The sequence below is a fragment of the Colias eurytheme genome, chromosome 18 (genome assembly GCF_061535395.1).
Source record: "Colias eurytheme isolate Ceu_HAF_F1 chromosome 18, ilColEury1 Martin Lab GWU primary, whole genome shotgun sequence".
In the NCBI taxonomy this organism is placed as follows: Eukaryota; Metazoa; Arthropoda; class Insecta; order Lepidoptera; family Pieridae; genus Colias; species Colias eurytheme.
The window spans coordinates 8,140,399-8,157,697 of NC_142997.1; the positions used below are offsets into that span (position 1 = coordinate 8,140,399).

The following is a 17,299-nucleotide window of genomic DNA, read 5'->3' on the forward strand; positions in this document are numbered from 1 at the left end:
CCAAGCATTGAAAAATCGGCCCAAAGATGGGTAAACTTAACAACTAGATACTGAATTAATTTTGAAGAATTTTTTTTATAAAATATATATATATAAAACTAGCGGTGCCCCACGGTTTACCCTGCATTGCTCCGCTCCAATTGGCCTTAGCGTTATGACATACACCCTATAGCATTATTCGATGAATGGGCTATCTAACGCTGAAATAATTATTCAAATCGGACCAGTAGCTCCTAAGATTAGTACGTTCAAACAAACAAACAAACACACAAACTCTACAGTTTTATGATATTAGTAAAGATAGTATAGATAGGTATCTACATAACATATTGCATAAAAAAATATTGATACTACAATAATTATACATAATATACCTAAGTATTACCTAACAAACAGTTGGATAAACAAGATAGTAGAGTTATCGCATATTGTTTATTCTTTTATAGATAGGTGTTAGAAACGTGAACTTTTGTTTGATAAGAAACGGACATATTTCCGAATTTATTTATTAATGAAAATTAAAGACCTTTTTTGAGTGTTTTTATTATTTTTTTTCAAAAATATCTGATTTTATTTTTGTTACAGAGGATACAATCCCGGTGTTTTTTTTAATACTTCGGTTCATTTTTTGAAAAAAAAAATGTGTTAAAGTATGTTTTCTAAGATTGAAAATATCTTGAGGTTTGTTATTATGACAAACTCAAACTCAAACTCAAACTCAAACATTTATTTATTCAATTAGACTTCTTAAAGAAGCACTTTTGAAACGTCATTACATATTTTAAAATTTACCACCGATTCGGAAAGCAGTATCTACGGAGAAGAACCGGCAAGAAACTCCATAGTTGCTCTTTTAAATCATGTCAGTTTTACAATTTTACAAAATACATATGTAACAACATATAAGTATTGTAATAACATGCCAAAGAACTGTCCTGTGGTTTTTACGCGACAACCCTCCATGGGTTTTTATCGTCCATATATTCCTGAATACTGTAGTACGCTCTCTGAACTAGTACATTTTTTATATAAGTTTTAAATTTAGAACTACTAAACTCTTTAATATTATGAGGAATTCTATTGTAAAAGCGTATACCTTGACCCATAAATGAATTTTTAACTTTAGCTAATCGGAAAAATGGCATTTCAATTCTATTTCTGTTCCTTGTGCCATAACAGTGTCTATCTCCTACTCTTGTGTGTAAGTCGGCGTTTTTGTGTACATGCAAAATATTATTAAATATATACTGTGATGGTACAGTAAGGATACCAGTATTCTTAAAGAGATCTCTTAGTGAGTCCCGAGCACGTAAATTATATATAGAACGAATGGCTCTTTTCTGTAAGATAAATATAGTTTCTATATCTGCTGCCCTGCCCCATAGTAGAATTCCATAGGACATAATACTATGAAAGTAGCTGAAATAAACCAATCTAGCTGTATCTTCATCGGTGAGATGCCTTACCTTTCGGACTGCATATGCTGCTGAACTGAGCTTACCTGCAGCGGTGTTGACATGGGCTCCCCACTGTAGTTTCTCGTCCAATGTTAACCCAAGAAATACAGTCGATTCTGTAGGGTGTAATACCTCCCCGTTCAAGGTAATATTTCTGCTTAACTTTTTAACGTTTGGTAGTAAAAATTCAACACAAGTTGTTTTTTTGGCATTTAATAATAAATTATTAGCAGTAAACCAGTCGGATATGTGTAAAAGAGCACTGTTCACTTCGTCAACATTTGGGTCATGCCTATCCACATTAAATATTAATGAGGTATCATCTGCAAACAGAACTATTTCACACCTATCCTGTAAATAATAAGGTAGATCATTGATATATACCAAGAACAAGAAGGGTCCTAAAATAGATCCCTGTGGAACACCAATGTTAATTGACGCACCGCTAGAACGTTCTCCATTAACAACTACAGTTTGTATCCTATCATGCAGGTATGAGGCTATGAGGTTCTGAGCTTGTCCTTTAATCCCATAGTGATTAAGTTTACGCAATAAGGTACAATGTTCAACGCAGTCAAATGCCTTGGAGAGGTCACAAAATATCCCCAAAGCATTTTTTGAGTTTTCCCATGCCTTATATATATGTGTTAGTAGTGCAACTCCAGCATCTGTGGTTGAGCGCCCCTTTGTGAAACCAAACTGTTTGGTGTGCAGCAAATTATTAGATGCAAAGTGACTAGTCAATTGGTTTAATATTAACTTTTCGAATACCTTACTTAATGTTGGTAAAATCGAGATAGGTCTATAGTTGTTACAGTCTTCTTGATCGCCTTTCTTAAATAGAGGTATAACTTTACTAAGCTTTAATAAATTAGGAAATGTACCATAGTCACAACACTTATTAAATATAAAAGCTAAATTGTTCGCAATATTTTCTATTATATTATTAACTAAATTTACGGACATTCCCCAAAGATCACAAGTATTTTTTAAATTTAGTGTCTTAAAGGCTGTAACAATATCATTAGCAGTTACGTGTCGCAATTCAAATAATGTGCTGCACCCCGCAACATGGTCCCTCAAAAAGGTCTCTGCAAGTGCTGAAGACGAATTTAAATTATTAGTAATGCTAGCAGGGACACTACTAAAGAAATCTTCAAATGCAAGCGCAACATCAGCATTTTTGTCAATAACCATGCCATTATTAACAAGTTTTATGGTATTACTTGATTTGCTTTTACCCATTTCACCATTAATAATAGACCAAACTGTTTTAACTTTATTATCGGAGTCGCGTATTTTATCTCTGATATACAAACGCTTCGCAGTAAAACAAACAATTTTAAAAGTTTTTGAGTAATTTCTAACATAACTAAGAAAAGATGGGTCTTTATTATATTGCTTCATACCATATAACTCATAAAGAACGATCCTACACCTATGTATGCTAGGTGTCGCCCATTTACTAAATGGTAAATCCTTGGTAATATTTAAAGATTTAACTTTAAATATTTTTTCAAATTCATTATGCACTAAATTAAAAAGATTTTTAAACATTTCACAAGGATTATTATGACAGGATTGATCATTCAGTACGGGCAGGCTTTTATTAATATTATCTCTAAATTTATTAATGCCTTTTTTAGTTATAGGCCTAACATTAATTCTTTTAAATTCAGGTAAACAATCCCATTCAAAAACTACTTTCTGGCCACAGTGATCCGAAGTGAGTGTATTGAGAATATTTTTCTCTAAACAGTTGCAGTCGCAGTATATATTATCAATACAGGTTGCAGAAGTAGGTGTAATTCGTGTGGGTTCATTAAAAAGTTTATACAGATTAAATGACTGAAACAAATTAACAATTCGTGTTGCCGTTTGTGTTTGTAAAAGTATATCAATATTAAAATCACCACATACTATAACTTTTTTTTTACTCCTACTTAAACGCTTTAATATTTCTTCCATGACTGTCTCAAACATATTATAGTCACTGGAAGGGGGTCTATAAACGCAAACAATAATATAACGCTCCAGCTCCACACAGGACAGTTCAATGGTCCGTTCTACAGAAAGGCTAACAATGTCAGTTCGTTCCTTGCATTTTAAACTATTGTGTACAAAAATAAGAGAACCTCCATGAATAGCGTTTGTTCTAAAGTATATACTTTTTAATTTATAATTATCAATATTTATTAACAACTGACATTGTTTAAGCCAATGTTCTGTTACACAAAATATTTTAATTCTATTATGATTTAAAAATAATTCTATTTCTAATAATTTGCTAGCCAAGCCTTGAATATTTTGATGCACAATAGAAAAAGACTGCTTAGCTGTTGTCTTATAAACTAGTTTAAATCTAGCTTAGGGCTAGATTGTCTGTCAACACTTAAACTAGGTTGATGTATATAATTACTACTACATAAAATTATAGTAGATCCAGGGTCTGATACTAAACATGTACCAGACTGGTTAATAATTTTATATGCTATTAACATAGCAAGTTCTCTCTTATATCTAAATGGCAGATACACTGTATTCTTTGTCAAACAAAAAGATTTAATACAAGAATTTATGTCAAAATATATAAATGCATCACTATGATGATTTGTTAAATTATATAATTTCAAGTTAATATTATAGATAAATTTATATTGATTTTGTGTCAAACCAGGCAAATATGGTAATGTACACAACATAAATTTGCATTTTGTCTCACTACTAATTTTTAACATTTTTTGAAATCCTATATCTATGTCATGTTTTTTTAATTTAAAACTATCTCCATATAATATAATAACAATACTATTTTCATTAAAAGTAAAACTATCTAATGAATTCATGATATATGTAAATGAACTATTAGGAGTACAAAAATTAGTTACTTTATGCCCCAAATTGTTAAGCAAAGCGCCAAATCCCTGACCAATATTGTCTGACAACACAATAATTTCCTGCGTGGAAAGATGTTTCGTTTTAGTAGATGGAATTGTTGCCGTTGATTGAATACTATGTATATCAGTGCAGTCAATTAGCTTATGGGGCGACTGTTGCTTATTGTCACTTATTGAACACTTACATACATAGTTATTGGTTAGAGATTCGAAACGATCCATATTTTCATTGCTTAACTTAATTAGGTAATCTGCCTCTTTTATGTGTTCATTAATTTGTAACTGGGCAGCAGAATATTTTTGGTTGAGGTCAAGTAATGTATCATTTAATGAGTCTATTTTCTCCTTCAGTTCAGTAGTTTCCACTTCATATATCATTTTATAATGTTCTAAGTCCCTATGATATCTATCTAACTCTTTCACAAGACTGTTATTTTTATTTTGTAATTGTACTACATTTTTCCATGAAAATCTATTTCTAATAATTGATTTTGTACGTTTTATAAACTTACTTAATCTAAGATATTTTTTCAATTTGTTGTGTGAATTGAACTTAATGTTTCTACTGTTTTCAAAACCACTTAACTGTCCACATTCAAGCAGTTCACCAAAAAGACTGTTGGATGAATTGCATAGCCGCTTGGAGTTATCCTCCTGAACCTCCATTAAACTGCATTCCAGTTCAGCGATACGACTGAGAGCCTTCTCGTGGTCATTGGAACACTGTTGGAAGCTGTCGACAAGGTCTTGAAGGGCTGTGCATTTGTTTTGGCTGTCCATATATTGAGTGTGGAGTTCAGCTAGCTCGGCCTTCAGACTAGTATTCTTGTTTATTATTTGCTGGATTTCTACCTCATGTTCCTCTCTCTCCAGCAAGAGTTGTTCACACAGGGATTGAGAAGCCTTTAAATCCTGTAGTGTGGCCTTTAGTTTGTTTTCCATATCTTTGGCCACTGCCTTGCGGGTCAGCATGTTGTAATTTTAGTTGCTGAAACAGGTGAAATAGATGTTAAAAATTGTATATAATAATATGATACAATTAAAACAATTTTGCTTGTGTTAGATAGGCTTAATATGGTTTAATTATAAGAAAAGAGTAGATAGTGAATGGATAAGATATAGGTTTTGTATTAGAACTGAAGTATATTTTGTCTGGAGCTATTAGTTTTTGTCCTCTAAATTGCTTCCAACTTGTCAAGCAAAGTGAGACGATAACTATGCGCTCATGTATTTATTGTGACGTTACTCATAAAATATGAGCAGTGTTATTAGTTTAAACTTTAAATGAATGTGAATGTTGTGTGTATCTATAAATAAGATATATTAAAACTAGTACTCCCCTGGTTTTATCCAAGAAGAAATTCGAATTTGAATTTCCGTTGCCGTTGACATCCACGTTATACAAAACGCAGCTTCAGTCACGTAATTATACGTATTTCACATTAAATAACACTTGTACGTTGATAAGATAGTTAACTATTACTAATTTATACTGTTTTTACAAGTAATTATTGAATTTAATATGATTTTTGAATTTAAAACTAAGGAGCTGATATTCACTCAGCTGTTGACATCTGTCATACATCTGTCATTCTTCAGACTCCAGACACCAGAACAAAACCTATTTTTTAATATATTTTTTTTTGGTTGCTGTTCCTATTTCAATACCTACTTTAATAAGATTTGATACATATTTTGTAAGGGAAGAGCTCTCAAAACAGAGAGGCTCTACATTTTCCGTATGTTCGAAAGTAAGCGACTCGGCCCGGTTCCTTCAAGGTTTTTTAACGGTTTAAAATTATTTTACAGTCATTGTCATCAAAATCAGTTCAGCTGTATTGTAATTTGTAATTGTAAATAGTGTATATTTTAATAATTATTTTTTATAGCATTAAAAACCATATAACTAGTCATATTTTTATAACCAAAAACGACGGAGGTTTTCAATTTGAAGCATTACGTATACATTTTTTTTGTCGCATAATACCTACTTATAAAGAGTTTATCTCCCATAATTAAAATAAGTGTACTACATAATGAAAATAAATTCAATTTATAGAACTTAACCAACTGAAGTGGAAGACGGGAGTCCAAACTGAGTAGAAACTATGTTATGACATATCTTTAAAGATATAATATAATATCCATGGTTTGCGTATTATATACCTCCCCTTGACTGAGTTCACCGCAATCGCTAGAACCGTTAGACTCGCCAGCGCCATACTGCATATTATTGGTCATATTATTGGTCAAGTAGAAAGCGAACGAGATTTCATTATTTACTTATCATCAGTACACATTGTGCCTTTAAAATATATCAGTTAATTGTGTAATATTACATGTTAACTATGAAAAAAAAATGACATAATAAATCATGCGTTTTGTTATAAATTACCTATCCGATCGTCCCCCATTTCGTAGATTATTTAATGCATTATAAATAAAAAAAGACGGGTTGCACTCCGGGAGTGCCGGCAGAAGTGAAAACTTGATTATTAACGTTGAGCATGTTTGATATCCATCCGTCTTACGCTTTTTCGATCAGGTCACGTGTCCTGACGCGAGTTTAAGATTCTATACCCAACGCCGCTAAAGAAGTTTTCACTTCAATAATTATTATTAACCGTAATATTAATTGATGCTCTGTAGCTGTTGAATGGTGACTACACACAGAGAACCATGAAGTAGACAGTAGTATAAAAATATTCATCATTACAACCATCATCAGCTCCTATTCGTCCCCACAAAACTTCATACTCACCTACTTTTTTTAAAGCCACGACCAGTAATCATCTAACGACCAATGGAAGATGTTTAAATTACAGAAGCTACAGTATAAAAAATGCTGCGGTAATACAATCTGAGCGCCACACGTTATTGAGTTGTAAGGTTGAAAGCGAGCCATGTTCGCTCTAATGAACCGAAAAGATACCATAGTATTTATTTTTTTTATAATAAACTAGCAGTGCCCCGCGGTTTCACCCTCATAGCTACACTCCTATTGGTCTTAGCGTGATGATATAATATAACCTTCCTCGATAAATGGGCTATCTAACACCGAAAGATTTTTCAAATCGGATCAGCAGGTCCCGAGATTAGCGCGTTAAAACAAACAAACAAACTCTTCGGCTACATAATATGAAGTATTGTTAAAGTACTAGCTTTTCGCCCGCAGCTTCACCTGAGTTATCAAAGAAAAACCCGCATAGTTCCCGTTCCCGTTGTATTTTCGGGATAAAAACTATCCTATGTGTTAATCCAAATTAATCTATATGTGTGTACCAAATTTCAAGGAAATCGGTTCAGCAGTTTTTGCCTGAAGGAGTAAGAAACAAACATACAAACTTTTGCATTTTCTGATATTATATTAGTATAGTAAGTACTTATTAAGGCCATGCTTCAAGAGTCTTGCAGGTAACTATTATACTATACCTAAATTCTTAAATTGTATATCTAAATTCTCTACTTATAAAGTTATAATCTCTTCTATCTATTATAGAATTCTCCTGTCAAAATTTTAGGAACCATACTTCTCGGAAACGGCTGGACCGATTTTCATGAAATTGTGTTTGCCTTATTGAGTAGATCTGAGAATCGGCCAACATCCACCCCAAAGTGATTATTATAAATGCTAAAGTACCTTTCTATAATACAATTAATATTTGTGACTCTGTCATGTTAAAACTACTGAAACGATTTTGATGCAATTTGGAACAGAGTTCGTTACATACACAAATGGAAAGATATAATGTAACTTTTTAGTAATTTCTTAATGTATCATTTCAAATTCAATTAAAATTCTTAATCTATACTAATATTATAAAGCTGAAGAGTTTGTTTGTTTGAACGCGCTAATCTCAGGAGCTATTCTACTGGACCGATTTGAAAAAGGCTATAGGCTATAATAATCACGCTAAGACCAACAGGAGATGAGCCAAGCGGGTGAAACCGCGCGGCACAGCTAGTGTATAAACATAAAAGGGCGAATAGGGATAATAAATAACACAACTAATTATAATAAAACATTTATTTTATTGACATTATTAGTTATAATATGTTTACAAAGATTAATATGACTATTTTTTTCTGTAGTAGGTAGCTAATTAGTAGAATACATATATATACAAATAAACAACATAATCAACATTAGTGTTATAACTACATAGTAGTCGCTTTCTCTGTTCCTATGTGTAGAATCGCACCAAGCCGAAATAGCGGGTGGCTTCTACTACATTAGGGACACGGTAACGAAACACTATGTATGTTTAAATCTTTAAAACTATGCAACGATTTTGATGCGGTTTTTTTTAACCGACTTCTTAATAGATAGAGTTATTCAAGATTTTAGTAAATAATCCATACTAATATTATAAATGCGAAAGTAACTCTGTCTGTCTGTCTGTTACTCAATCATGCCTAAACTACTGAACCAATTTTCATGAAATTTAGTATGGAGATATTTTGATACGCGAGAAAGGACATAGGCTACTTTTTATCCCGGGAAAATGACGCAATCCCGGAAATCCCACGGGAACGGGAATTATGCGGGTTTTTCTTTGACTGCGCGGGCGAAGCCGCGGGCGGAAACCTAGTTTATTATATTTTAGACAAAGCGGGCAAAGCCGCGGGCGGAAAGCTAGTTATTATAAATGCAAAAGTTTATGAGGTTGGCTAGGTGTAATAGGTACTTATACATATATTATTAAATCCCTATAATAGTTGTAATAAAAAGCAGAGAAATATCAAGTTCTCTTTCATGTACTTAGGTATCAAATACTTGGTCGCGGAAGAATTCCAACCAATACCCGCGGCCCCATCATGAAAGCGGCTCGACGGAACACAGTGAAAGAAAGAAAGAAAGAAAATACATTTATTTTAATGTCTTGCCACACAGGAAAAAACAGAGAATAGTAAAATACAATAAAGTTTGGATTGCGAAAAAACAGAAAATTATATTCAATACTGATTACATTGAGATAATATTAATAGGAGACGACACCGCCTACATCACTTATGTTCCACTCAACATACGTCATGTGACGTATGTTGAGCGGTATTTTTTAATGGTTTTAAAGTGAAACGCATCAAACATGCCTTCGTGTGTGTTACGATATTGCACAAATAATACAAATAATACGGAAAAGTGCAAAGGAATAACTTTCATCGTTAAGTACCTAACTAAATAATAATTTTGAAAACTTAGTTAGAGCAAAAAAATGGCGCACAGATTTTGTTCGTGGTGTCTCCTCCATACGTAGTAATATTATCTCAATGACTGATTAGTAGATTTTAACAGTGGGGTTTTAGTCGGTAAGAATTCGACATAACCCGCGGCTCCTTCCCCGGGGGCCGTAGATCTTTGGAAGATTTCCCCACTTTAAAAAAAAGAAGGTATAGCCTCTATAATAGTTCAGATAAAAACATCAATTGCTTTTGTTATACCTTATATTATTATTTATGTGGTGTAACGTTTGCATTCTTAATGAATGACACACACATACACTTGCCTGTATAACTATGTTAATTTAATCGTATAAAGAATCTCATAAAGACATATTGTTTTGTTGTTAACAGCTAATAAATTAATATTTATGCGTGTGTTACTATGCGATTAAATCAGCAAAAAAGACCCCTTTTAGTAAACATACCTATTCTTGTAAACGTTAATATAAGTATATTATTTTCCATAGAAAATAAGCTATAGCTTCGGATTTTTAAATATTTATTACAAAATCATTTGATAAAAAAACACAAATCATATTATACGTTTATACAATGAAATGTGTAATAGGTAGTTTATCATCACTACATAGTATAAAACAAAGTCGCTTTCTCTGTCCCTATGTCCCTATGTATGCTTAAATCTTTAAAATTACGGAACGGATTTTGATGCGGTTTTTTAATAGATAGAGTGATTCAAGAGGAAGGTTTAAGTAAATAATTTATTATGTTTTAGACAAAGCGAGCGAAGCCGCGGGCGGAAAGCTAGTTTAATTTAAAAACGAAATGATTGTTGCATAAAAATAAAAAGAATTAAATGTAGAATAATAAATTTTGTCACATCTCAGTCACATAAAATTAAATAATACATATATTTCAATATAAAGAATTAATAAGTGTTAAACTGGTGCCTAAACTAATAACATAGGTATAAGGCTAAAAAGAAAATAACTGCCACTTATGTGTGAATAAAAAAAATGTAAAAAAACATGTTATTTATTCAATAAGAACATGATTTTATAAGTTGTTTTACAAGTATTTTAATTATTGATTGATATAAATTTATCAGTTGTTATCTCAAACCCAACTATACTTGACATGCTAAAAAATACGGTGGCTTCTAACATTTTTTTTTAATTCAATACAGGGTGTAATCGTTAAGTGTGCACAAGCGATTATTCCAAAACTATTGCAGATATCAAAAAACTTTAAACTGATATCGAAAGTACTTAACCCAATTAGTAAAATAGTCATAATAATTTTTTAAAAATAAAACGTTCAGTTGTTGTACCTACGTTTTAACTGTTTCAGGAAAAACTACTCGATTTGAACGAAACTTAACAGTAATATTGGTTTTACATCAGAATATCATATGAGCTATATGATATTCTGATGTAAAACCAATATAGCTATAACTTGATTACAGCTATATTTTTGGATTATATTATATTATATATATATACTATACTAGCTTTCCGCCCGCAGCTTCGCCCGCGCAGTCAAAAAAAACCCGCTTAATTCCCGTGGGATTTCCGGGATAAAACCTATCCTATTTCCCGGGGTAAAAAGTAGCCTATGTCCTTTCTCGGGTATCAAAATATCTCTACACCAAATTTCATGCAAATTGGTTCAGTAGTTAAGGCGTGATTGAGTAACAGACAGACAGACAGAGTTACTTTCGCATATATAATATTAGTATGGATTTGATTACAGCTAGTACAAATATCTGCATTTGGATTCACATCATTTTGTGAGGTCGGTTAAATAATAAATTTATGTATGGAAATATCTGGTGGATGACTTTACCGTAAATAAATATTTCAGTACAATTTTCACACACGGCACAATCTGATCGCATACTAAGCTTTCGCTTGTGTTATGGAAAAGAGACGGCTGATAAACATACATAATATATAATTTTAAATAAATACTTATACAGGGTGTCCCACTGTTGGTATACTAAGCCCAAAGGAGGTTATAGTTTTGCATACGCTAAGTACGTAAAAATACTTATAAAATTCCAAACGCATTTTTTTTTCAAGTAGATGAATTCTTAAAACTCTATGTGTACACCCATAACAGGCAACCCGCCCAACTTTGTCACCAGCACATGAGCTATCGTTTAAGATTATGTTTTCATAGACAAAATGCTCACATTAGAGAAGCGGTATATGCCGGCTGCGCGAATCTAGAGAAGAAAACATGGATTTTCAGGAAAAATTTAGCAAAAAACTTTTGACGTAATTTTGTTGTTTAAGTATTTTTTACGTGATCAGTGTATGCAAAACTACAAGTCCCTTCGCGCTTAGTATACCAATAGTGGGACACCCTGTATAGATAATCAACACCCAAACACAGAGCAAACATCTAGGTATGTTCATTACACAAATATTTTTCCTGTGTGGGAATCGAACCCTCTGGCCTAAAAATTATAATTATAACTTTAATTTACATATCTGTTTTGAAAGGACGGGTAAATAATATTTTTTTACAATACTGAATCAGTGAGGCGATTTATATTATATTATGTATTTAGTAACTAGATAATTTATGAAAAAATATTTTCATGAAGAACTGTATTATAGTTTGATGTTGTTTGTTGTGTTGTTGAACTGTATTGAGTTGAATTTGATGCCACGACTTTAATATGTTTATTTATATAATTTACGTGACTGTAAGAACCATGTTATATCTATAGCATATTTTTTTAATCCAGGTTTTATTGGAAGCTTAGAAAATCCTATGTTTCTGACACAATATAGATAAAAATAATCTAGTAAAAAAGTCAAGAATGTATTAATTTTTAAATCTTTGCAAAACACAATCTATTTCCCACCTTATTATAAGTAGATTGGTTCTAAAATTCATCAAATTCTTACCGCCTTTTCAGTTATATTTATCAATTAAACTAATTTTAAGAGAACAGCATCTATTAGTGTAAAAATCCATTATTATTAATTTTAAGGTAATTTAAAAATATATTATTATTTTTAATTTCTGTACTCGTTACGATCGATCAAGTTTCTGAAAATGTAATATTTATAAGTAAACGCTTTCTCTTATCGTATTAAATAGGCTTACAAAACCAGTTTGCATTCTACTTACTAATCCTGAACATAACCTGAATAATCGCTTGTATTATAGAAAATTTAAGAAAGCAGTAATACACTTAGTTACACTGTATTTACGTACGAATATTTTTGTTTAATTTATTGCAAATTCTTATTATATTCTAGTGGTCCGCCCCGGCTTCGTCCGTGTTTACGTTTTCTCTCTATAAGAATCATCCTCGTACTTCAAGGAATATTATAATAAAATAGCGAAATCGGTTCAGCTGTTCTCGAGATTGCCTAGAACAAATTTTGCGTTAAATTTGTATATTATAGATAACTAGCGGTCCGCCCCGGCTTCGCCCGCGGTACATAATATGAAAAATAGATGTTGGCCGATTCTCAGACTTACCCGATATGCACAGAAAATTTCATGAGAATCGGTCCACCCGTTTCGGAGGAGTATGCAGACTAACATTGTGACACGAGAATTTTATATATAAGATAATACTGATACACTTACACTTAACAAAACTTTTTTAAGTACCTAGATCAAAATATATAGAGCCCAAAAATAATGTACCTTTTAAATAATGAATGATTGATGTAATGGTTCCCGAGGTATATTCCGCAGTTACACAAACACAATTTACACTGTATATTGTAGATTTAATTTCATTAATATAACGAAAATTTAAATTTGTAGACATTCAGTACGAAATTACAATATGCAAATGACTGACTGGGAATTTATGAAAAATAATTGCCAATCATGCTTTTAACCGTCCTTTGTTTGCTTTGATTAAATAGACACACTACAAATATTAATTCAACTTATTTCCATAAATATCCAACAAAATATAAACAAAACACCATTCAAATCAACACAAACTAAACGATTTCAAAATCCTTTGAAAAACGAATCGTTTCAAAGAAATTTCAACAACGTACTTATTTTATTTCACGTTGACTAAGTCAAAAACTTTACAACGCGTAGTCATGAACAAATAAACAAAACACACACTACGAGCACGATTACCTTCCATCACCACCAATTGAACTGAAATGACTCGAAACCCGAACCGGCGCGTAGTAACAAAAACACCTAGCAGTCAATTTGCCTAAATTTGTTTAGAAAACGAAAAAAAACCCTTATCAAAAACTAGAAATATGCAAAGAGCGAGTGCGGCTGTATAAACAATCCAGAGTGTGGAGACCGTGACCTCTGGCCAGTTGTAGTATAAAAGGGGTTACATTTCTGACCAATTCAATCAGTCATCTGCTGACTCCCGCAAAAGCAAGTTCTTTGCAAGCTATACCAATATGATCCAATACATCGTTCTCGGTTTGGTGGCGGCCGCCGCTGCCAACGTCTACCATGACGGTGCCTGCCCCGAAGTGAAGGTGGTCGACAACTTCGACTGGTCCAACGTAAGATTTCAAAATTTTAACAAACGTTTTTCTTTGGTAGCAAAAAAAAAAAAAATCAAGTGATTTTGTTCTATTGTAAAAATATGTAATGTGCTGTGTGGTATATCCGTGCGTAATATAAAGTTTAAAATTTGTTTAAAAAATATATAATTTAATAATTGTAATTAAAATATAGAGAAGTGCCAATTTAGATCTCGATCTAATAAATTTCTAATTATTTATTAACTTTACAAAATAATAAATAACGTTTTTTATCGGTGAAAATATAGTGAATCATATTTGTTGGTACAAAAGTCCATAACTATTGCTTATGTGAAATAATTAGCGTAGTTCAAAAAAAAAAAAAGAAATGCGAAATATAATTCTTAAGAATTAATATTAAATTGTGTGTGCCCTACATAATTTCGGGATAATAATTTTTGTTGCAATATAAAAATTTCATTTAGTACCGTAATTTAAACCGTACCGCAACCGTAAAAGCCATAGTGAAATTAATTGAATGCTTAAAATCAGTAAAATGCTTTATTCCCTATAAACAATAAAAATGTTACAATTTCATATAGGAAGGAAAAAAATTCCCTAGAAAATGTCCATAAATTGCAACCATCATTCAATTAAGGCGATATTGAATGCAAAAAACTCGACGCATTATTATCGCATAAAAGTGCACATAACTCATCCAAAATATCCGTTTAAACGCAAAAAGATACTGGTTTCCAAAACTGGTCCGACGGCTAAAGTATCCCATTTTTTAAATGTGCAAAATCATCGGTGGCACAGGCAGTTTTAACCAGAAATAATTGGATGCTCATAATTTGCGCAGTTTTAATGAAAAAAATGAAAAATTGCACTTTATACGTAATATATTAAAGGTTTTTAAATAAAAACATCAGAATGAGAAAATCAAGGAATACCAATAAAAGTCGCTGGGAGAAAAATGTCCACATTTCATTAATACAAATTAATTGCAATTTTATTGATACCTACATAATTATACGTTTCTAAAAATCTCCACACTCGATTAATACAGTCTTTGGAAACAATATTTTATTAATGAGATAAACGTGAAAGATTATTTTTTATTCGAGTGATAGTCTTTGTTTGTTTTTACTAAAATTACGTGACTTTAAACCTGACCAAACGACCCAGTTATCGTTTGAATTGCGATAAAAACGTACAAAATTTAATTTAATGTCTACATTCTCTTGAAAAAACGGTAGCACGTATTTCCGCTTCAGGTTTATATTTTCCTTCCTGTATAAGCCAATGATTGCTTTAATCAACACACGTAAAATCCATTATAATAAAATCGCCCATTCTGTAAAAGGGTTGTTAAACTTTTACAATTGAAAAGTTTGCAATATAATATCTGCGTGCGTTAAGCAAAGACAAACTGAGAAACACGCCATTCCCTTACAGTACGCCGGCAAGTGGTACGAAATCGCCAGGTACAACAACGAAGTCGAGAAGTTCGGAAAGTGCTCATGGGCTGAGTACACCGCTGACGGCAAGGGCGTCAAGGTCAAGAACTTCCACGTGATCCACGGCAAGGAATACAGCCAAGAGGGATCTGCCTACCCCGTTGCCGAACCTAAGATCGGCAAGATCTACCACAAGCTCACTTTCGGAGGTATGTTTACACTGAACAATAACCTTTCCCATCAGGAAATTATTTTGTTAAAACTCTAGAAGGAGTAGATTACAATATTAATTTCTAATTTATCCAAATTTGTAAAAATCATCCAAATCCGTATGAGAACCGAGACTTGTTAATACGCTGAACAAATATGAATAATGCATAAAATTCAAATTAAAGTCTACTAGTTTTTTTGTGACATTGAATTGAAATCATAAGTAAATTATTGCACAATGATTCAGCTTTTGAATTTCCTCCTTTCTGTATTTGCTTTGAAGATAAGATGAATACGGTAGCATCCTATGCGGCCATCTTAAAAGAGCGCATCGTAGCGTACAAGGTTTAAATATCTTTATCTTCCAGGTGTTACAAGTGAGAGCGTCTTCAACGTCCTCGCCACCGACAACAAGAACTACATCATCGGATACTTCTGCAAGTACGACGAAGAGAAGAAGGGACACCAAGGTAAGAATTATAAACAACTATTTACCTGACATCCTTACTCAATTGGTTGGTAAAAACTTATAGTTATACCTTCTGAAGAACAGAGCCAGATTTAAGATCAGAAACTGTAACACTTAAACAGAAATTTCATTTTATTGTACCACAATTAATTTTGTCTTAAAAATTCTTCATAAAAGGATTTCCTCTTCCTACGATAAAACTACATGCAGGTACGGCACTGGTCTTAAATCTTCATTTACTATTACTAGATGATTTACAAAGCCGTTCACTTAGATCTCACTATCATTCACTTTGGTAGCACTAGTTGCATATCTAACGTGTTCTATCTTTTACCAGACTTCGCCTGGGTGCTGTCCAAATCCAAGGTTCTTACCGGTGACGCCAAGACCGCCGTTGAGAACTACCTCGCTGGCTCCCCAGTCATCGACAGCAGCAAACTTTTGTACAACGACTTCTCTGAAGAGGCTTGCAAAATCTCCAAGTAGATTAAAACATATTTAATTCATAAGTTTACATACACAAAATTTCCACCCCCTAATCCCTATTGATTGTAACAATTGCAATGCTATTTTAAAGGTATTACATCTAAACTTAATCATCTGTGATGTTTTTCATCGTGTTGAGTCGGTTGATTAAGCCATAGATCTGTATTTACATCGAGGGTACGTAGTTTAAGATAGTTTAATAATTACAAAGCAGTTCCGCAATAAATGTGATTAGCACTAATACCATTTCTTTGTGTTTATTTCCGCCGAAACCCCATAAACCCTGAAAGTATTAATCCAACTAGTATAAAATTTTCAATGCTTTTTTTGTCTTTTTTTTCAACAATTTAAATACTTCTCTCACAAATATTTTTTAAAGATATAAAAGATACAATTTATATCTTATATAATAATTAAAAGCACATACATAATTAACACGGCAAGCCTTTTATCAGGAAATTTTAATATGTTTCAATATACATAAACCAAATGTAGATGTTATCAGAACAAAAAACCTTTTCATTAAAGCGGGTCTGACGCGAGCCAAACTTGTTCTCATAAAAAACTTAATTTCAAATGCATAATGAAGTCATTGATTTATTTATTTATCAGCACTTTAAAAGCCGCGAAAAAAGTGCGCAAACAATATTTTAATACC

The 17,299-nt window shown here is 32.3% G+C and overlaps 2 protein-coding genes across 2 annotated transcripts; one reads left to right on the forward strand and one right to left on the reverse strand.

The window, feature by feature from the left end:
* Positions 1-1,654: 1,654 nt before the first annotated feature.
* On the reverse strand, positions 1,655-5,932 carry LOC149900823 (uncharacterized). The gene has a single exon (XM_090112178.1). It carries the CDS (start codon positions 5,324-5,326, stop codon positions 3,809-3,811), a length of 1,518 nt encoding a protein of 505 aa, XP_089968304.1. The 5' UTR covers positions 5,327-5,932; the 3' UTR covers positions 1,655-3,808.
* A 7,946-nt stretch (positions 5,933-13,878) lies between these two features.
* Positions 13,879-16,887, forward strand: LOC149900824 (bilin-binding protein-like). Its single transcript, XM_090112164.1, has 4 exons — positions 13,879-14,055; positions 15,475-15,685; positions 16,055-16,156; positions 16,493-16,887. Exons 1-4 carry the CDS (start codon positions 13,948-13,950, stop codon positions 16,639-16,641), a joined length of 570 nt encoding a protein of 189 aa, XP_089968290.1. The 5' UTR covers positions 13,879-13,947; the 3' UTR covers positions 16,642-16,887.
* The last annotated feature ends 412 nt before the right edge of the window (positions 16,888-17,299 follow it).

What these genes read in the sequence shown, in the direction of transcription:
- LOC149900823 (XM_090112178.1), bottom strand. Translation starts at nt 5,326, where the DNA reads ATGCTGACCCGCAAGGCAGTGGCCAAAGATATGGAAAACAAACTAAAG.
- LOC149900824 (XM_090112164.1), top strand. Translation starts at nt 13,948, where the DNA reads ATGATCCAATACATCGTTCTCGGTTTGGTGGCGGCCGCCGCTGCCAAC. An exon ending in ACAACTTCGACTGGTCCAAC is followed by an intron (nt 14,056 to 15,474) that starts GTAAGATTTCAA and finishes ATTCCCTTACAG; the next exon opens with TACGCCGGCAAGTGGTACGA. An exon ending in AGAGAAGAAGGGACACCAAG is followed by an intron (nt 16,157 to 16,492) that starts GTAAGAATTATA and finishes ATCTTTTACCAG; the next exon opens with ACTTCGCCTGGGTGCTGTCC.